The 22,172-nt window shown below is 39.8% G+C and overlaps 1 protein-coding gene across 1 annotated transcript in view; it reads left to right on the forward strand.

Annotated features, from left to right (window-relative positions):
* The window catches only part of ZDHHC21 (zDHHC palmitoyltransferase 21), a 48,325-nt gene extending 26,876 nt beyond the window's left edge, over window positions 1-21,449 (forward strand). Inside the window, exons 8-9 of the mRNA XM_028711959.2 lie at window positions 11,278-11,321; window positions 11,802-21,449. Of these exons, the coding sequence (XP_028567792.1) occupies window positions 11,278-11,321; window positions 11,802-11,934 (177 nt within the window). The 3' untranslated portion in view covers window positions 11,935-21,449. The remainder of the gene's footprint in view (window positions 1-11,277; window positions 11,322-11,801) is intronic.
* The last annotated feature ends 723 nt before the right edge of the window (window positions 21,450-22,172 follow it).

Below are 22,172 nucleotides of genomic sequence, written 5' to 3' on the forward strand. Positions count from 1 at the left end.
TACTTACTCTCACTCTGTCACCTTTAATTTCTATAGCATAAAGGTAAAGGGACCCCTGACACTGCCGACCTTCTGACCGGCAAGCCCTAGGCTCTGTGGTTTAGACCACAGTGAAACCCAAGCAGCGCACAGAAATGCCGTTTGCCTTCCCGCTTGGAGCGGTACCTATTTATCTACTTGCACTTTGACGTGCTTTCGAACTGCTAGGTTGGCAGGAGCAGGGACTGAGCAACGGGAGCTCACCCCATCGCGGGGATTCGAACCGCCGACCTTCTGATCGGCAAGCGCTAGGCTCTGTGGTTTAACCCACAGCACCACCCGTGTCCCTGTAGCATATCGCCCTGCTAAATCTGGAGAGTTTACTTCTGTGCTCCAAATATTTTTATAGGCTTCACTTGATGCTCCAAAGGTCTTTATAGACTTTGGGATTTCTGCAAGTGTAGTAGATTGCTCATTGTTGATGCATTGAAAAGAATATAGGACATAGTTTCTTCTACGTGGTTGTTCTGGGGTCAAGTACATTAATTTACATCAAAGCCAGCAATAAAGTAGGCTGCTACCAGACAATTAACACAGTTTGGAAAAAGAAATCCTGGATTACGCTGGGATAACTAGGGGTCTGGCTTTCAGCATTTATAGCTGGGTCTAGGATTCAGTGACAGGCCCTAAAGATTTCACAAGACCTGTGTGAGGAAAGGAAGGGGATATTACACTTGAAATAGAGAACCGGAACTGGAGGTGGTACGAACAACATTATAAAAATATAAAGTGAAAGAGCAGTCCATAAATTTGATATACAAGGAAATTGTCCCTAATGTGCCCTGGAATGTCTCCTGCATATTGGCAGGGCTGGTAATAGACTGGGATGTAGATATGCATGTATTGGGCATTTCCTGAGTTCACACTTTTTGGGTACTGATGTTTCAGGAAGCCAGCACTGTTACAGGTCAGTAGACCCACCCTTCTCCACAATTGATGTGCATGCACACATTAACACAAGCCTTGATTCAGACTTGGATAATAGACACTGAGTCCACTAACAGCAACCACAAGGTCTGTGATGGTGTGTAACGGGGGGAAATCAAGGAGTGAATGTGGTTCAGTGATACCAAAGGGTACGACAGATAGTGAAAAGCTAACAGAAAAGCTATAAGTTGCCTTTGGGCAGAAAAGAACACTTTTGAATCAGTTTGCTATATGTTTATTAACTTAGTTAGCAGAGCATTGACAATCTCCACCACCAGCATGCACCCAACTCTGGAGACAGTCAGTTGGTTTTTGAGGTCTGCCCTGGAAAGAAAAAAGCAGATTGTGACTGGAACTTTATGTCCTTTTTTCAGAGGCACTTAGCCTTTGGTATGGACAAATTTACCTTGACCTTCCAATTTGTCACGGAAATGTGCTTTGCTTGATGATCGAAACTGATGGAAAGGGGTTAAGTAAACTTTGTTAAAATTATACATGCTCAGGGCTGTCTTAAGTAAATGCTGCGCCGGGGTGCAGAGATCCGGACAGCGCTGGCCCTCGGCCTCTTGAGTGAGATGGGCGCACAACCCTAGAGTCTGTCAAGACTGGCCCGTACGGGCAGGGGTACCTTTACCTTTACCTTTATCATCTATCTATCATCTATCTATCTATCTATCTATCTATCTATCTATCTATCTATCTATCTATCTATCTATCTATCATCTATCTATATCTATCTATCATCTATCTATCATCTATCTATCTATCTATCTATCTATCTATCTATCTATGCTAATATACATGGAACATTTACTAAACTGCTCTTGCACAAGTTGCGTCCCCTTCAAATTTGCAAAGGATTCTGTCCTGTGTACCAAATGGCAATCCATTTACATTTTTGTTCTTTGCAGTATTTCTCTCATTGCCCACTCCCATTTCAGTGAACGATGGCGGTGAACGATGACTTGGTGCTTTCATTGTAATCAGCAGGACTACCTCTGCACAGAGAAGCTTGGTGTGGATTGTAGTGTTTACTTTTAGGGCAACTGGGAAATTCTGCTCCAGCTACAATCATAAAACAAGTTACACATATAGTATTACTGGAAGGTGTGGTTTCAAAACTTCTGCTTAAGTAGCCTTATCCTAAAAATCTCTCTTGCTAGATGCCTAATTGATTACTATCATAATTGTTGCTATTTATTAAATCACAAAGCCGTCTGCAATATAAAAACTCAAAAATACATACCACAGTTACAAGCAAAAGTAATACCTCTTCCACTGTTTGTTTAATTAGTCAAAGGCCTGGGAAAAGAGGAATGCTTTTGCCCGGCACCTGAAGATATGAAACAAAGGCACCAGGCAAAATATAAATTACGAATACAAAAATTGTCCTTAGAATATTAAAAATTGTATCATGTTTGGCTCAGTAAATTTTTTTTAAAGGAAAGATTGTGAAGAACAACTATTTAACATAAAACAAGTGACTTATCTGTAATTGGAAATAATATTCTGATCCCTGTTACATACAGTGTTGATTTCTTGGTCTGTAATAGATACCAAACATTTTCATATAACATCAGACCAGAGCCTGGAACAGCCATATTGTAAAATGCTTATTTATGGAGATGAAAAGCATCTTATTATAATTAAGCAAAATATTTTAATCATATGCTCAATCTGATAATCTATTAAATACTGTTTTGATTAGTTTAATAATTAGGGCTTTACTTGTTTTTTTCAAACATGCTAGAAATGTAATCAAAGGCAGTATTAATCCTTATAATTAAGTTTTAGTAGAACAACAATCAGGATCAGGGTAGGATGTCAGCATTCTTCTAAGACAATAATGGTCTACGTCTACATATACTAAAATATAAAATAATTAAGTCATGTATGGTTTGTGTCAGATTTGCCCTATATTTTTCTTCATCGTGGAATTATAAGGCCCTTTTTTTTTTACCCTATTAGCTTTCTCAGCCTACTCTTGTTTGGCTCTTTTGAATTAGTTGATTATTTATTTACAGGCATATATACTACCCAATAAGCAATAATTTATCATTTGATAATTTAATTTAATCATTTATGTATTAACATTCTTTTACACCACTTTTCCAGCAAAGTGGGTAAGATAAAAAAACAATTTTTAACGAATTTTTTATTTGGCTTGGGTGTTGTATCATATCAGAGGCACTGTGTGACTTACAGCTGTTTAAATTTCCCATTGAACTGAATGGGCATTGTGGAGGGCTAAATGATTTTCTAAATTAAATTGTCAACTGGAATCACATGGTAGCCTTGAAATGGAATTGAGACATATTTGTTCCAACATGGGAAACTGACGTAAACCTACTAATTTTTTGCTTTGCATGAAAATAATGCTTGGCTTCAAATAGCTGAATATCTAAGAAATCTTAGTGATTTCAGACATCATGAAAGGCACGTACTGTACCTTTATTACTAAAATCTCGATGCCCTATGTTGTCTGTCCAGTCTGTGCTACAGCGCATTTGTGGAACTCTTTTACGAATGAGGGATTCCCTGTTGCTTTTAATGTTAGATGCAGCTTTACTCATGAGAAGGGCCCAAGCTTCAACTGGGAACATGCATTTGCATCTATCAGTGTGCAAAGCAAACAGTTTTCAGACGCAACACTGCCATTCTTGATATGAGATTAACCATGCATGTCTATTCAGAAGTAAGCCTCATTGAAGTTCAGTGGGACCTTAAAGGTAACCATTAGGTCCAGTTGTGGCCGATTCTGGGGTTGCGGCGCTCATCTCGCTTTATTGGCCATGGGAGCCAGCATACAGCTTCCGGGTCATGTGGCCACATGACTAAGCTGCTTCTGGCGAACCAGAGCGGTGCACAGAAACGCCGTTTACCTTCCCACTGGAGCTGTCCCTATTTACCTACTTGCACTTTGATGTGCTTTCGAACTGCTAGGTTGGCAGGAGCTGGGACCGAGCAACGGGAGCTCACCCCATCACGGGGATTCGAACCGCCGGCCTTCTGATCGGCAAGTCCTAGGCTTTGTGGTTGTGACCCTTCAGTGGGACCTACACCTAGGTAAATGGCTATAGCTCTAAAGAAGCTGTAGCTCTAAAAAACAACCACCCAAAGAATAACTTTGGCTCCTGTTGTTATTATTAATTAAATTTGTATACCATCCAAACCTGCAGATGTCAGAGCGGTCCACAACATAAAATCACAGTATGAAGAGAACACAAAATATATAATAAAATCAAAGACAACTCAACAATCCCCCCCTTCCACAACACATTTTAAAAGGGCATAGGATGTAAATCGGATCAGTCAAAGGCCTGGTTAAAGAGGAACATTTTTGCCTGGCACCTAAAGGTGTATAATGAAGGTGCCAGGTGAACCACCCTGGGGAGAACATTTCACAGACGGGAAGCCACTGCAGAGAAGGCTCTGTTCTTGTGTTGCCACCATCCAGACATCACACAGAGGAGGCACATGAAGAAAGACTGATCTCCGGGTCTGCGTAGATTCATATGAAGAGAGGTGGTCCTCTTCACAGCTCTTTGTTAGAAGGTACCATATTTTTCGCCCCATAGGACACACTTTTCCCCCTCCAAAAATGAAGGGGAAATGTGTGTGCATCCTATGGGGCGAATGCAGGCTTTCGCTGAAGCCTGGAGAGCGAGAGGCGTCGGTGCGCACCGACCCCTCTCGCTCTCCAGGCTTCCCGCAGATCTCCACAAGCCGTGGGAGCCTGTGCTGGGCTCCCGCGGCTTGCGGAGAGTTGCCTGCATGCCGAAGGCTGGGCGCGCTGAGCCCAGCACTCCCAGACTTCGCACACCTCTCCGCAAGCCGCGGAAGCCCTGCGCTGGGCTCCTGCAGCTTGTGGAGAGTTGCCTGTTCTGGGGGCTGGTGTCGGGGGAAGCTCGGACTTCCCCCGCCCCAGCCCTGCGCCTGGGGGGGAAATAAAAATTTCCCCCTTTATTTCCCCCCCAAAAAACTAAGTGCGCCTTATGGGATGGTGCGTCCTATAGGACGAAAAATACGGTATCTTATGAGGTGGCAGGTTTTCATTTTGTTTTAGCTTTTCAGTCCAATAGAAGCTACAGATTCAGATACATATCGGGGTTTGGGCTCCCTTCCCCCTCCCTAAACTTACATTGCAATGGAGGGAGAAGGCAAGGGACTCGTCCGTACTCTCCTCGTCATGCAGTGGTAATTGGGACTTGTAAATTGAGCTAGAAATTCTAGAAATATTTTCTAGAATACATTTGGTTCAATGTGCACATTATTTTTCAAAAGTCAAGAAAATTAAAAAAACAGAACTCAATACTCCTCTGTTGGCTTGGACATATTTTGAACTTTAAAATGTGCACTGCTAAACAAAGCTACAATGTTGTTGCTATTTGCTCCTAAATTATTGTAGCAGTGTATGAAGCAAAGCTAACATTGTACTTCTATAAGTGTGGAGAACCTTTGGCCCTCCAGATATTGCAACTACTATTTTCCCTGGCCATTGGCCGTGCTTGCTGTGGTTGATGGGAGTTGTAATATAAGGGTGGAATATAAGGCTAAAATCCAATGCAGTTACTTGCGTGAGCTATATCAAAGTTTATTCCACCTAGAATGTGCCTACAAAGCTATTTTAAGTTCTAGCACTTCTCCATTTTTTTCTACCTTGTGAATATTTTTCTGTTGCCCAGAAATATGCTGGATGGGGCTTAAAAGTGCTAGGCTTTTATTTATTCCATGATTTTTTTCTTATAGGAATATCCACCCTGGAACCCAAATCATATCCATGTGGGTTTCTTGGGTAGTTATTCATGCAGGCACTGATCAGACCCAGATCTGCTTGGTGGCCTCAGTCTAGCAGTACAGTCGTACCTCAGAAGTCGAATGCCTTGCAAGTCAAACGTTTTGGCTCCTGAACACTGCAAACCCAGAAGTGAGTGCTCCAGTTCGCGAACGTTCTTTGATTCCGGAACGAATTCCGTTCGACTTCTGAAGTATGACTGTACTCAAGCTAGAGTACTGAAAGCAGAGTTGTTAACAAAACATAATTTGATCTATTGGGTATTTATCTATATAGCTCTATAAAGTACATGGAACTTTAGAGTTCCAGTCTCTGCTCATTATCCAGCATAATCTTTACATCCTTCTTGCTGGCACCCAGTTATTCCTCATTTTTCACTTGTGCATTTATGAGTTCTTAAAAGAAAATAGTGTATTTTGTTTGCCAAGTACTCCTATTCTAGTACCCTGTTATCTGGGCTCTCCATTTTCCATTTTTGTCAGTCATAGATCTGAGTTTCCTCTTGACTCATTTGTAGAATACATTAAACAGCACTGGGCCCACCACTGGTCCTTGAGGAAACCTGGTGGATGGCTCCTTCCTCTCTGACAGTTCATTCATTGCCATCTGGAGCTATTGAACCAACTTGGATCCATCCCATGAAATCTCTTCGGGTTCAGAATTCTCAAGCAAGCTGATGAGTCAATCACTTGAACTTTTTTTCAAAGCATTTTTTGATAGTTGCCTGCTACCATATCCAGTGCTTCATCTGGGAAAATCGGGCGGTAATGTTTTAGTCTTAACGATTCCTACTTTCAAATATTCCAGATTCATTGATATAAGAGGTTCATTTAACAAGCCTTGAAGATCTAGGATTAATCAAGAATGTTTAAGTACTTAACTACTGACATTAAGATGAAAAGCAACTCGTCTACCAGGAAGTGCTCTTATTAAGTGAAACAACAAGAATTCCCATTTGCCCACTTCAAGCTGTGATCTCCTGAGATGTACTGAGCTAAGCAGGGTCATTCTGGGTCACTATTTAGATACAAGACTGCTAGAGAAAGCTGCAACGCCACGGGAAATATTGGCAATTCAGAAAGTGAAACATACCTTCTGAGCTCGTATTGAACCAATCAATATTGTTAAGGGCTGCTGTATAGCTGGGATGGGAGATATAAATGTAACATAGGCTTTGCCCATCTGTACCTTCTTACAAGTAGAGCTAAGCATCTAGACATTTCCTCTTGTTCAGAATAATTGTTTAATTCTTACCTACATTTTCCATTTATTTTCCCCACGTTGTCCGAATTAACTTCACTTCCTGCCTTTAAGATGCATTTATGTCATATCGCTTCCCAAATGTTAAATGGTGAGTGCTGGAGGAAAAATTTTCTTTTGGCAGGGATCTAAACATCCTGGGCATAAGCAGAAGCCATTTCTGTGCATGCGTTAGTGGCCATTGTTTCTCCTAATCCTATACTTGTTGCTGTTATTTATTAAATGTTCCCTCTGGAATGTCTCTCAGTCATCAAGAACAGCTTGTGGAAGGAAGAGTGAGGAGCTAAAGGATGAAAACTGGGTGGATTCTGGCATTCTGTATGCAACTGTTAGGATCCCAATCTTTTTTTAAAATAATTACTGGACATTTTAACCTATATATTCCCTTTCAGTCTGTGTGTAAATATATATTTCCTTTTTTCACATACATAGGGTTTTTAAAATAATACTTTTTATTAGTTTTCAATCACAAACCAATAATAGCCTCATTATAACAATACCGATTTATAATACAATTATTAATAACAATTGTTCAAATAGTTAATTCTATAATTTAGGTAAAGTGGCCTCCCACGTGCTAGATTTGATGAATTGATTATTTGCTTTATTTCTGCATTCCAAAATCTTACTGATTTCCTTTGCATTCCAGTCATAGTAATAATCCCTCATACAACAACTGCAATATTAATAACTTCTATTCGTGTTGACACATTAAATGATTCATAAAATTGCAAGTGAGCAACTCAAACTATATCCTTGTTCTTCCTGTGTGTGGCAATTATTCTGTCTGTGGTGTTTCTTCCTGTCCTTGAAAGATGTTATGTCTTTCTTTCCCATGGTTGCTGCTGTTATCCACCATGCCTTGGGCGGAGCTGATATCCCATTCTGTTGTTCCAGAAATTTATCCATTGCTCCATGCTTCATTGTTTTCCAACTTTAACAACAGCTGCAAAAGTCACTCTGTCCCCAATGTGTATAAATATATATTTCAACCGCCCCCCCCATGCCATATATATAATATATGCAGACAAAATTAAATCTTCCCATATCTGATTTCCAAGCCTTAGGATGACTGAGGATTGAAACTTGCCGTATTTTTCTGTGTATAAGACAAGGGTTTTTTATTTTAAAATATTGTTAAAAATTTGGGGTTGTCTTATACAGGGTAATTGCATGGGGGGGCGGGCGATTGTTGGCAGCCATGAGTAGGAGATATACAGCGGCAATTGGGCGGGTGACTGGTGTATGCACCAAGGGCTGTTTGGGATTGGCTGTTGTTGCGGCAATTGGGCGGGCGATTTCTGGCTGCTGTTGGTGATTGGGCAGACAATTGTTGTCTTTCGTGAGGCATGCGATTGGCAGCTGCGTTCAGGCGGGTGACCAATTGCCGGCAATCACCCCCCCCCCAATAAAACAAGTCTGGGCATCCCCCCCCCCAAAAAAACACTTAAGAACTCTGGGAAGTCTCCTGCCATTTTCTTAATTTGACGTCCCCAAAAATAGGGGGCGTGTTATACACAGAAAAATACGGTATTTCTTTTTTCCTTGAAAGCAACTTGAAAGGAATTGTGGTTGAACATTAAGCGGTGTTTCCCGCAGCTGATTTTTAAAAGCTAACCATGGTTAGCTATGGCTAGTAAACTATGACCTAGAGTTTGGATCAAAGAACAAGCTGCTTTTAAGGGAAAACAAAAAGTGCCATTTCTATCTGCAGAGGAAGGGGAAGCACATGTTACCATGGTTTGCTGTGGCTTGTGCTAAACCATGGTTTAGTGTGACAAATGAAAACTGCATGCAGAGTGCACTAGAGAACACCCTTTACTGTTAATGGTATCTGTTATGAAAATATAGGGCAGGAGAAATTTTAGCGCAGTTACAAGTTTTACACTTTATATAAAAGAAGACTACACAAATCAAAACTAAACTGACACCATATTTTGCACGTGCTGCTGATTTTTTCTCGAATACTTATACATGGTCATAAACAAAACTGTGAATGGCAAAATCTTGCTATGATTTAGGCTGTTTTACAAATCTAACTTTAAACAGCCCCTGTATTGTCATTGCAGCCCCTTCATCCCACAGTGATCCTGGACTTAAGGTCCCAAATGATCAGGGCCTTCATATGGGTAAAAGCAACTTAAAAAGGGGACACCCTTTTAAGTTACCCATCCTTTGTGATGAGACACAAATGGGGAGGGGGGAGACATTCCACATGGAGGGGGCTGTTTTAGGAATGACATTTCAATCCTTTTACTTCCAAATTACTGGCTTGACTTTCAGTTGCAGTCCAAAAAAATCACATAAGGTAAATTAGTTCGCTCCACATTGAAAGTAGATTTCGCCCATCTGCTTGGTAGGAGAACTTTGCAGGTGGACGAGAGACAAACTTGCTTTCATGTGTTCAGCTGTCTCCATATTTAACTTTCAAAGGGCAGTAGTTTCTTTTCTCCATTCCTCTATTCATGGTGTTCAGCTGAGGTTGCTGAGCAGCCTTTTTGAATATCAAATAGGCTATTGATAGTCCCATTCAGATTCCGAAAAGAAAGAAAAAAGATATTACTGGAATAGGGAGGTATTTTAAAATAGAAGAAGTTCTGAATTAGCAAAATAGAGCAGCGTATCAGTTTGGCTTTGAAAATATGGGCATGTTTTATTGCAATTTATTGCAATTTGGTTTAATTCTCCCCACTCTAGCAATGTGGTCAAGCTTTTTTTCACTTTTTGTACACATACCTTTTTATTTACAGTAGGAACACAATAGGATTATTGCAGTTATATTATTGAAATTATACTATCATGTATTGTTCATTTTATTCATTTGGCTATCTACCCTGTTGTCTCCTTGGGGCTCATGGAAGACCAAAATCTTCACAGTACAATATCTGCTAGAAAGAGCATGTGAAAAATTGCACAATTAGCTCTCTAATACAGAGGGTGGTCAGACTTTGGGCCTGTCAATCTATTTTTTACTAGAACCCCAAGATCTACCAGTGAGAGTCAGGTGCAAAAGTTACATAGTTAGGATGGGAGAACAAGGTGTCTTTGAAGACTTCTTGAGCTTAGGAATTTCTTTTCAATACCAGAGCTGAACTGACCTTGCAATCTTTGCACACAAACATCCGCTCCTGGTGTGCTTTCTGTTCATTTGAGCAGCCTAATTTTGGTGGGGAAGTAATTTTGTTACTTTTTTTGCTTAAAAAGAAAAATGATCAAATGGGAGTCAGAAATCCTTGCTACTTTACTACAAATCATCTAAAGATCTACAGGTATATTCCAATTTATGGGTAACTTCCGCAACACCCCTGTATTTCTAAACTTCTTCGTGCCACATTACCAAATAAGTGATAAAATTCACTTGGGCTGTAATCCTAGACAGCCTTATACAGAGACCGAGGAAGCACAAATGCCGGCGGAAGTTTTTGCTTATGTTTATACGGTGTTTAATCTTCACCCACCTGAGCGGACAAACAATAAATGCTGATTTCTACTGGGTGATTGACATTCAAAACCACTTTAAGACTGTGACCTTTGCTATGGGAAACTTGTCTTACCACTGGTTTTAAGTGGTGCTATTCATATATCTGTTCTATAGGGGATGATAAGTTACATTCTTCAGGGGAGCAAGCTCTTATCTGACGGAATGCCTGGTTTTAATAATTATTTTAACTGCATGTTGAATCTAGTGAGGGTAAACACCCGTCTGTATTTAGGTATTTGTAATTTTGAGAGACATATTGCTGAGGTGACCCCTCTCCCATTGTCCTTTATTGCTAGGTGTTTATTCATCTCACTCACATGACATTCATTTAATGTTTTTTTGCACTGGCTTTGGCTACAGAATAATATCCATATTCATTCTATAAGACGTGTTAAATATCTCTAATGCAATTAGAACAGGGGTCAGCAAACTTTTTCAGCAGGAGGCCGGTCCCCTGTCCCTCAGACCTTGTGGAGGGCCGGACTATATTCTGAAAGAAAAAAAAAGAACGAATTCCTATGCCCCACAAATAACCCGGAGATGCATTTTAAATAAAAGGACGCATTCTACTCATGTAAAAACACGCTGATTCCCGGACTGTCCGAGGGCTGGATTTAGAAGGCGATTGGGCTGTATCCGGCCCCCAGGCCTTAGTTTGCCTACCCATGAATTAGAACATTGTATGTATGTTCTTTTATATATGCATTTGCAGGAATAATTATTTTGCAATCTTCATTGTGCGAGGGAATACTTAAGAATGTCTTCTCTATAACAGGACACTACAAGCATAGAAAAACTGGCAAACTGTTGCGAAGACATGTAAGTATCTCTGTTTTGATGTGCTAAAGGCTTAATGGGGGGGGGCTATACAGTTAAAGGTTGTCTATTTAGGAAACTCTGAAGGCACCGATGAAAGCCTTGCATGCCCTGTTTTGCCGTGATTTGTATGACCCTTTAGCGAAAAACAACACCAGACTATTCTTTCCTATCTAAAGCCATCAAAACTCCCTTTTCAAAGCACGGGCTCTAGAGAAAGTTTCTGTTTTGTTGGCAAACACTGTGCGGATCACGAAGGCTGCCGTAGCTTTAAGGCTGCCTTTGGTTGATACAGATGCAGTGCGTGCTTCTCATAGTTAAATCTCATCTGCATGCTGCAGTGAAAGGAAAGCTGCTCTTGTAGTGGCTGGGATGCAATTCATCAGAGTCAAGTAATGGCTCCCCAGCCAACCTGCATTGTTCTCTTTGACTGAAGTGCACCATGGGAATGCTGTCTTTCACTAATAATGCTGTCGTCTGTAGATCGAGACCCCGAAAGCCATGGCAGCAGACCTTCTCAGAAGTTTTTGGCACTCGCTGGAAGATCCTGTGGTTTATTCCTTTCAGGCAAAGGCGACCACTGAGAGTTCCCCACCACTTTGCCAATCACGTCTAAACAGATGGATGGTGGGCACAGATGGGTCCTCCATGCTGGAAGTGTGTTGCAGGTTTTGTGATAATAGAACCATGACAGTCCTCAAGCCAATTAAAATCTACCCACCAATCTTAGACGTCACAATGTGCCCCAGGCTTTATTTAATAATAATGATCTTGATTCCGTATTGGGATTAAATGCACATTTCTCTGTTTACTTTTAAAGTGTACTTACTTTCAAATTAGCTTTTTAGAGGAATTACTTTAATATTTGAGGTTAATAACAAACACAGCTGATGTACAAAGTTATGACCAAAATTGTTTTTATATTGGACAGTGTGATATGTTTTACATAGATGAATAGGTTTCAAAAGTGTCTTGTCTGCCTTGAATTTTTTCATTCTTTTTTAAAAAAAAAAATCAATAATACTTACTAGTTTATGTGGCGAGACCCGTTTCCTGCTTACCTGGCTTAAAATCCACAAAGCTGTCTTTTATTTATGATGCATGATATCAATCGAACAGTTCATCTCTAGAAAAGGGTGGCGTTTTAACACTGGGGTTTTTTTTAAAGCAAGGGCAATTTTGTGTCTTATGTCCTCAGTTTTATATATTTAAAAAGTGTCTTTTGTTCCTGTGTAAAAGCAAAGCAGAAGAATTCAGCCCACTGTTAAGTCTAAAAGGAAGAAAAAGATTCTTTTCCTGTTTTTTGTAAATGCAATAATTAGCCCTTTGTGGTAGATGTGTATTTTTAAAAATTAGGCATGATCGAGTCAAAGTTACGCATCTCTTAAATCCTAATTGGGCGGGGGGGCATGTGAGCCACCTGCCCATCAGTTTCCTGAATGGTAGCTGTGCTAGTCTGTTGCAGCAAAAATATCCAAAGGTCTTATAGCATTTGTCATTTATTATGACATGTGTTTTTGTGGGTTTTGGCTGCAATCCTCCACACATTTACCTGGGGGGTAAGTCCCATTGAACTCAATAGGACTTACTTCCAAGCAGACTTGCAGAAGACTGCACTGCTTAATTTTGGCTGGATCATACCTATAGGTTTTACCAATCGGTATAAAATATAGCTAATATAAACATATAAAATACTGTGTTGTCACTGAAATAATACTTGTTTTGTATAGTCACTGCTAGAAATATATAGAATTTAAATCACAAGCGTGCATAGGTTGGGTAATATATGTGGGAGATATTTTTAAAAATAGTATTTATATATAGCAAATATGGATGTTAAAAAGATAAACAATAGTTAAGTGTGTATGAGATGGTAGTAATTTATTAAACTGCAGTTGGTGATTAAAAGCGAGATGAAGCGGGCATACCTATCCGGTAATATTAGACCTGATCAAACGGTAATCCGAGTCAAAGATCTATGTTGGTGTTGATTTCAGGTTTATGTCAAGTACTAATCAGCAGGATGGGTGAATTCTTTAAAATAAAATAAAAATTAGCAAGATAGCTCCTCATTAAAAGGATGCTCCCTATTCAGAAGGCTGATCCAGAGAAACAGTTCTGAGAAATGTTGTGTAGATAGCAGCAGTGCACTAAATCAAGGACAGCATCACAGTTTGCAGCAAGAACCCTGGCTTAACCCCACTTGTACTGCTGGTAAAGAAGCATTGCTGTCCTGGTGCTTTTCCGCCTTATCGTATCTATTTCCTTTCGAGTGCTGTTGTCAACCAGTTCAAACGTTGTGTCGGAACCGTCCCGAAGTACAGCGTGTGTGCAGTTCTCCCTTCGGTGGCCCGCTTTTGAGCCTTTGTGCTGCTGATTGCTGCATGACCAGCCCTACCAGACAGGTGGCATTGGCAAAGGAAGCAAACCCCTTCTGGTTCTTAAAAAGTTGCCGCAATGCCCAGATTTCAGCATAAGCGCTTTGCCCATGGAAGCATGATCTGTGCTCCCACTTTTGCATATAAAAGGTGTTCACCTCTGCAAGCAGATTTTGCACCCCAGCAATCTTCAGCCTAGGTGGTCCTAGGCAGGCAAATTCTGCATGTGGTTAAAGTGACCCATGTCGGATAGGAGATCTGTCCTACAAAATCAGAACTAGACATCCTAAACTGTATCTCACAGAGATGTAACTTGATTATAAACTTGATTACATTGTGGCTGCTAGCAGATACTTCCAAGTAAGTAAGAAAGAAAGAAAGTGCAGTTTTAGTGCAAGCGAAGAAATGGCCAGTCCTTTCCTCGGCCCCCTTCCCCAGCTTCCAGCCTCTTCTAAAAATGGGATATTCTGGTAATTCTGCACGCATCGCCATAAAAATGACAGCAATTATTTCATGTTTTGAAATGTCCCTCTGGTCTTTTCATTTTGAGAAAGCCTGCTGTTGGGCTTTTAGGAAAGTTTAAATAAGTGACTTAATATAAATGTTCCATGCAAATTGATTAAGAAAAGAGATGAGCTACCAGTCTTCCAAAAGTCACAAAAGCCATTCAGATTTTTGACAGAATCAGGGTACACATTTCCCTTTTAAGGAACACAGTTCTTAATTTCCCTTTTTCCTAAGATTGTTTGTGCACTGGCTTCCGTAACTCCATTTTAGCGCCTTTTAATATCAATTGGAACAGTTGCTCTATGCAGTTACGTTTTTCAAAATTATTTATTTTGAAAATCAAATTCGGGACAGAAGCAGTAATGACATCTATTAAATGCCTGTTTCATTCTACTGCCTAAGGTACTGTTATGAATGCATGCCTTTTGTGCAAAGTCCAAATCTAAGATAATTTTGAATGCATCAGAAAAACAGTCCCAGTCGTTCTAAAAGTTTCTATACATACTATTCGAGGTTGAATATCCTTATTTCTCTTGTTCTCAAAGTGCCCTCTCTTGGTTGAATTATGTAATGACAATGGTATTCCACCCTCGAATAAAAATAATGTTCTAACTTCAGAAAACAAGATTCAGGGTATTTTTATGTGTCTCTTTTTCATACTTGAGCATTGAGATTTGTGCCAGAAAGTATGTTTAGATTCTGATGCATGATGGTGCAATAAATGTCTTATATTACTTGACTTGGAAAAACAGTCCCTGTGTATCCAGAAAAGAAAAGAAAAAACAAAGTGCTCATTCTGGCACTCAGATATTTGCAGGGTTTTTTGCTGACATATCTAGTAATAAACCTGTCTGGAGTAGTCAATATCTGCCCTTGCAACATCATCTGATGTGTTAGGGATTGAGCCTTTGTCAATTCTCAGGTGGTTAACTCCTGCCAGTTCTGCATATACTGCTACAAAATCCAAGCAGACTATGGAAATGCTAAAAGTTCAATGAAATGTTGTAAGCTCTCTCTCTATCTATCTAATATTTAGTGTCCACCCCCTAGTAAAATGCTATGAAATTATCAGTTCAAAGGAACTGGACTGGCTATCTGCTCTGTGATATTACCTCCCATTTCATAATGATAGATAGTTCTGTGGAGTCACCTCATAACCACTAAACCCCAGATTTAAATCCTAGGAAATGCTTTTCCTGGTGGATCTGAAACATAACATTAGGATAATAAATTGAGAGATTAGTTGGAAATAAATGTGTTTTAATATGACAAGGGCAGCTGCTTAGCTTTCTACTCTTATTTTGCATCTGTGCCGTTTGTTTATAATCTCTTAATTTTTGGATGTCTGAATTGAAGTAGTTGAAAAGTGCATAATGTTCATGCAATGCTAAGCATTAATAATTGTAAACGAGGCAGTTGGTGGGGGTGGGGGGCCGAATGCCTGCGATCTGGCACCTAAAATAATTAATGGCTGTATAAATGTATTTAATATAAGAATCAGACTTTAGGCAGAATTTATTCATTTATTTGATTAGGAAATATATATATATATATTAACACCTTCAATTTATCATTCCATTCCAATATCATTAGGGTAGTTACCAACTAGATTTCGTGATTATGTGTCCTGTAATTTTAACTCTTTGTTCCCTGATCCTAGATGTCATACAATCACAGAATTGTAGAGATGGAAGGGGGCACGAGGGTCATCTAGATCAACCCCCTGCAATTCAGGAATCTTTTGCGCATTATGGGGCTTGAACCCACAACCCTGAGAGTAAGATTCTCAGGCTTTACTGACTGAGCTATCCCTAGGTTAATCAATGAGTGAGGAGACTCAGGGAGGCCTAGTTCAGTTATTGGCAGCTGCCTAAAGGTGGGTGGGAAGGCTCACTGGGCGGATATGACAATGTTCAGCTGCAATGATTGCTGAGATTCCTGACCAGCATATTCATTAGGACCAAGTAAGAGAACAAAGGCTATAAACCTCACCTGTCGATGGAGACTGGGCACTGCAGCCATACCATCTGGGCCACAGCTCACAGTCAAGCCTAGAGATCTGCATGGGCCTCTGTTTCCCCTCTGGGCAGCCTGCAAGTTAGGCAACGCTTTGGAGTAGGGTTCCAAATGTGTAATGCACATGCCTGTTGAATCAGGGATGCATGTAGCAGCTCCTACACGTGTGATTTGGTACACATGCACCCTGCGCAACATGCTTTCTGCACACATTTCACGGGGCGGGACAATCCTATTGTACTCCATGTTTACCTCACCATATCAGTGTGATAAATCACAAGAGGTTCCTTCCTGAATTTTTAAGAGATCTGATCTGGAAATGCCCTTATCATGTGCACTGATTGAACGATAATATTCCCCCCCCCCTTCTCCTATTCTAAGCTATAAAATTAAAAGAAAAATGTTTTACCATAATGGCAAAATGGAGGACAGTTTAAAATTTATACAAAAACTTATACTTAACTTTCTGCATCAGTAGAATGAAAACCACCCTTCTATTATTTCTTATATGTATAGTCGGTGCCATGGGGCATATTTGCAACTAGAAATAGCACCCCAGTCTGGAAAAAGATTTAATGCTCTACACTTAGTGCTGAGAGATGTACAGTGTGCTATAAGAGCTAACGATGCTCTGGTGTAAGTCTAGCTTTATGGCCATGTTCCCATATACATCCATTTCATTAAAGGGATGTCAGTGGTATGTAAAGCGAAGAATTCACAACTAGACTTCCTCCATTTGTTTTCATCAGCTTGGAAGCTTTATACAGCCTTAGAACTGCACTTGTCATGTCAGTGTATGAGGATAAATATATTTACAGTTCTATAACGTGCAAGTTAGGTTTCAGAGCATATTTTCAAAAAACCCAGAACTCCCTGTAAATTCTCTTGCTCTGGAGATAGACCAGGTGCAGCTTTGCGTAGACTCCATAGACTAGGGGGACATTCTTTTTCTTGGACAGAAGGAGTCTTCTCCCTACGGCCCCTTTTAAAAATACTGTGCAGCTTGGGTTGGGTTGTTAGACATCGAGATCTTGATGGTATTGGGAGCTACTGTAGACCACTGGATTTGAAAGGTAATTCCATTCCAAACATAGGTCATGGACTTATGGGACACTTAGCCTAATGCAGGGAAACCAAAATGCTTGTTTACAAAGCTATTGTACTACCAATCTTACTGTATGCTTGTAAAACATGGACCACTTACAAACGCCATCTCCAGCTTCTCGAAAGATTCCATTAACGGTGTCTCCAAAAAATCTTACTCATCACTTGGGAAGACAGGTGAACCAATATCAGTGTACTGGATGAAGCAAAGATCACCAGTGTTGAAGCAATGATTCTTTAACATCAATTTCGTTGGACCGGTCATGTTGTGCAGATGCCTGATTATCGTCTTCCAAAGCAACTACTCTATTCCGAACTTAAAAATGGAAAGCGTAATGCTGGTGGGCAACGAAAGAGGTTTAAAGACAAGGCAAATCTTTAAAAATGCAGTATAAACACTGACAACTGGGAAACACTGGCCTGCGAGCGCTCCAGTTGGAGAACAGCCTTTACCAAAGGTGTCATGGACTTTGAAGACACTCGAACGCAGAATGAAAGGGAGAAACGTGCTAGGAGGAAGGCACGCTTGGCAAATCCACACCGTGATCAACTCCCGCCTGGGAACCAATGTCCCCACTGTAGAAGGACATGTGGGTCCAGAATTGGCCTCCACAGTCCCTTATAGACTCATTGTTAAAATCGTGTTTATGGAAGACAATCTTATTTGGCTATGAGTGATCGCCAGAGAAGAAGAATCCAGGTTTAGGTCGCAGTAAACCCTGTTGATGTAAGCATCGGCACCCACCATACTTGAGCAACTTTTTAAGGGACCCAGCAATTCCCACACCTGGCACCATGTCCCGGGGGGCTCCATCCCAGTGCTTCAGGGCATTGTGAAAAATGGAAAGGGTAGCTCGAGCCAATCACTCGGCACTGCTTAGAATGCCTTTCCTACCATCGCCACTCCCCATGGCTAGATCAGCCTATTAGGACCCACTGATGGGGGAGAATACTCACCAGGGGGCACTTTGCTCCAGGCCTATCACAAACCTGAGACCAGCCCATTTGGAGGTTTGCCCCCCAGCAAGTGTGTTTCATTTTTCATATACAGTATATATATATACTCCTCTCTACCTCACACAAAACAAGTTAAAGATTGGGAAATAATTTACCCAATGAGAATGCTGTGTCCATTTTTTATTTAATCATCACACGGTATCTCAGCAAACAGGTTAGTGGCAAGATAGGTTGAAATGGCAGAGAAGACTTGATTGTGGAAAAGGCATGCCCAAAATAATGCAAACTGCATTTGATGGTACCATTGATAATGGTATTGACAGTGCAAATTCCTAACACGTCCCAAAGCTAATCGAACGGTTTAGTACAAACCAGGAACAATATGTTTATTCTATAATATACAAAAATATATTTTGCAATTCTAATGCAAAATGGGTTGTTTTGCTATAGTAAATCAGATAACCTATTCTCACACTAGCAATATTAATTTCAATTTCTAGGAATCAACAAATGTTTGCATACAGAGGCACCACACAGATGACCAAAGCAAGCTTAATGAAAGATCTGTAGAGTTGTGCAGTTAGAAAGTATTAGATAATGAAAAAAACACAGCATTAAAACTTTTTGCTTCCAGTGATTTAAAATTGCACAATCAGAAATGAAATGATTAAAAGATTTCACTTTTATAGCTAATAGCTTTGTATTGTGGATCAGCATTAAAATATGCCTCTGTTGTAGTTCAGGAGGAAATAACTATAATCTATGCTAGGAGTAGCAGAAAGCCACTCTAAAGAGAAAATAACGTAGAATAAAAACTGGGTGTAGTTCAGCATCATTAAAACCAATGGGAGTTTGGCCATGTGAGCTGTATCTTTTGGGCTCAACCTTTGAACAAGTTATTTACTGTGCAATCCTATACACAGGGAGACTTATTCCCAGGTAAGTAAGAGAAATAAACAGTGCTGCAGTACAGGGCAAATAAGAGAGAGCTTACCGTATATCTAGCAAGAGATACTGGTTGCCCACACCATTCCCCCATATATTTTTGGGGATGAGATCCTTGATTTCAACAAATTGAATTATACTTCTGTTTAGCCAACATCTGCCTCTGGCTGCTAAAATCCTATAGCAGGAGGGACAAAAGCTGTTTCCTCTGACCTGACATACCCAAACTTAGATGGGATAGCTAAGATTTCCAGGTAAAGCAACTTTCTAAAGGGAATGTGTATAGTATTAGTAATTGTGGAACTTAAAGCAGCCAGACCTGCTGGTCAAGGATTTGAGTGGATCTGAAGGTCAAAAGTTTTGGTCTGGTTTATGGAAATGTGGTTATAGGTTCAAACCAAAAATTTCTCTGAGAAGAAGTAGCGGATGTTTTGGATCTTCAGAAGAAGCATGTCTTTACTTCCCTGTGTCAGTGAATATGAGAAACATGTGTGACGGCTTGATTTCTCATGAGCTGCTATGTTGTAGCTTAGAAAGGTAATATGTAAGAATTCCTTAGGATACTTCCAAATAATGTTTTTCCTCTAGGACTGCTACAGATCTATGATACAACATTAATGGCGATTTATTGCTGTGTTGTAGTTACACACTGAAGCTTGATAAATCATTTTACAGTGGTACCTTGGTTCTCAAACTTAATCCGTTCCGGAAGTTTGTTCCAAAACCAAAGCATTCCAAAACCAAGGCGCACTTTCCTATAGAAATTAATGCAAAATGGATTAATCCATTCCAGACTTTTAAAAACAACCCCTAAAACAGCAATTTAACATGAATTTTACTATCTAACAAGACCATTGATCCATAAAATGAAAGCAATAAACAATGTACTGCAGTCACACAATCAATCAATTAATCAGTAGCTGAACTGGGTTCCACTCAGTCACAAAAACACAAAGTAAGTAGCAAAAACAGACAGATCTCAGCGTAACACTCAAACCAGAAGTGTAACACTCAAAATGGAGAATGTTTGGCTTCCGGAAAAAAAGTTCACAAACCAGAACACTTACTTCCAGGTTTGCAGTGTTTAGGTTCCAAGTTGTTTGAGAACCAAGGAGCTTGAGAACCAAGGTACCATTGTATCTATAACTAGAAGTAGCTATGAAGTGGTTCTTCAGCAATAACTGCTCTTAAAAGAAATGTAGAATGGAGCTGAAAACTGCTTGAAGGTACCCTAGGTACCCTGGGATTTCCTACAACCTAGCCCTGTTAAAACTCAAATCATTTCCTTGTTGTGTCTAGCACAATCTCATTGCCTGCCATAGAGTCAAACACATGTAATTGTATACACATTATCAGGACACAATGTGAGGTTTTCAGAGGGTTGGTATTGTGATAGCTGCTTGCTTGTTTTTTTTTGGGGGGGGGGAGAGGGTAAAACAAACTTAGTACTTTCTGAATATACTTGAAGCTGCTTTTCATTCTCTGTTATACTAAAAGTCATATGGTATATCTCTTCTGACCAACTTCAACCAAAGTGCCATAATAAAGTATATTCTATTGTGGCGCATATAATGTTTTGTAACAAGGAATTCAGCATTTTAGAGCATATCTGAGTGCCATCTTGGTTGTTGTTGTTTTATCTGTTGTACCAAGACTGCTACAAAACAACACTGAAAAATTATTTACATTTGGCCTTGTGAAGCTGTCTAGTACTTGAATTTGACTAATAAAAGATTACTGGAGAATCATATTGTGCTATTACTGTATAGTGATATCTCAAAGTAATATATGTGTCTTCTTTACAGGCAACATTTTTGTATTTGTTTTCCTTCATGTAACATCCCCGTTTTTCTTTACAAATTATGTTAGCAATTACTATTATTTACTTTTGTTAAGATGTCTTATGTACTGTATTTTGGGAAATCTTATTTTTTAAATAAACATAAGCAATTGTATGTTAAATTTCTCTTTTAAAATCAGTACGCTGCCTGTAGAAAAACACACACTATTTAGCTGATTTTGCAGTACTTTGATATGTTCAGATTTATGAATCTCTTGAAGAAATAATTAAGCAAGCATCCCAGATTCCTTCAAGAGTCACATCTACAGTGCACACATTGCTAATTATTTGCTGTATTTTTGTATAATTCTTATATATACAAAATAACACATTTGTGGTTTCATTTGCAAAATATAATGGTGAAATAAACATGATGTAGTAGGTTTTTTTGTCACTCAGGTTTTTCTTTGTCAGAACCAGAGTGTATAATAAATAAAAGAGGGATGTCACACATAAATATTGTTTCCAAAGCACATAGGGCTGGCTGCTGCTGGGGACTAAATACTAGATTAGATCGCTTTAGCAAGGCACTTTTTATGTTCCTGTATTCCAATGTACTCTGCCATCACAATGACAATGTACACAGCAGTTCCCATGGCATATGTGAAATGCGTGATGATGTACAGAAGTTATAGGGATTCTGTTTAGGAATCCTATTTCATGTAAACAAGCTATGGAGCTGGCCTATAGAGTACACATATTTGCTTTTGGTATTTTGGAATCCAAAGTATATTTTGCAAGGAATATGTTCCATATTCCCACTTGTCTGTCTACTGCATGGCTTCCATGGAAATCATTTGCAAGCTTCCTCTTCTTTTCATGTATTCCAACAGTATCTGGAGGTTGAAAATTCATTTTGAGAAGCTGCCAGGTAATACAGATGAACAAATGCATGCTAGCACTGCTGTAGGCTGACCAATTACCCATATGAGCAGCAATTATATTAGCGTGCAAGGGCAATTGGAAGGAAAATTGGACCCTCTGGACATCCAGCTGAGTAAACAGACTTGAGGAAGGATGGAGGATGTGTTCGTTTGGAATAAAACACAGCTAAGCAAATTTTGAAACGGAAAGACTTCAACATATAAAAGACAGCGAGTTCTCCGA

This window comes from Podarcis muralis, chromosome 17 (genome assembly GCF_964188315.1).
Source record: "Podarcis muralis chromosome 17, rPodMur119.hap1.1, whole genome shotgun sequence".
NCBI classification, from domain to species: domain Eukaryota; kingdom Metazoa; phylum Chordata; class Lepidosauria; order Squamata; family Lacertidae; genus Podarcis; species Podarcis muralis.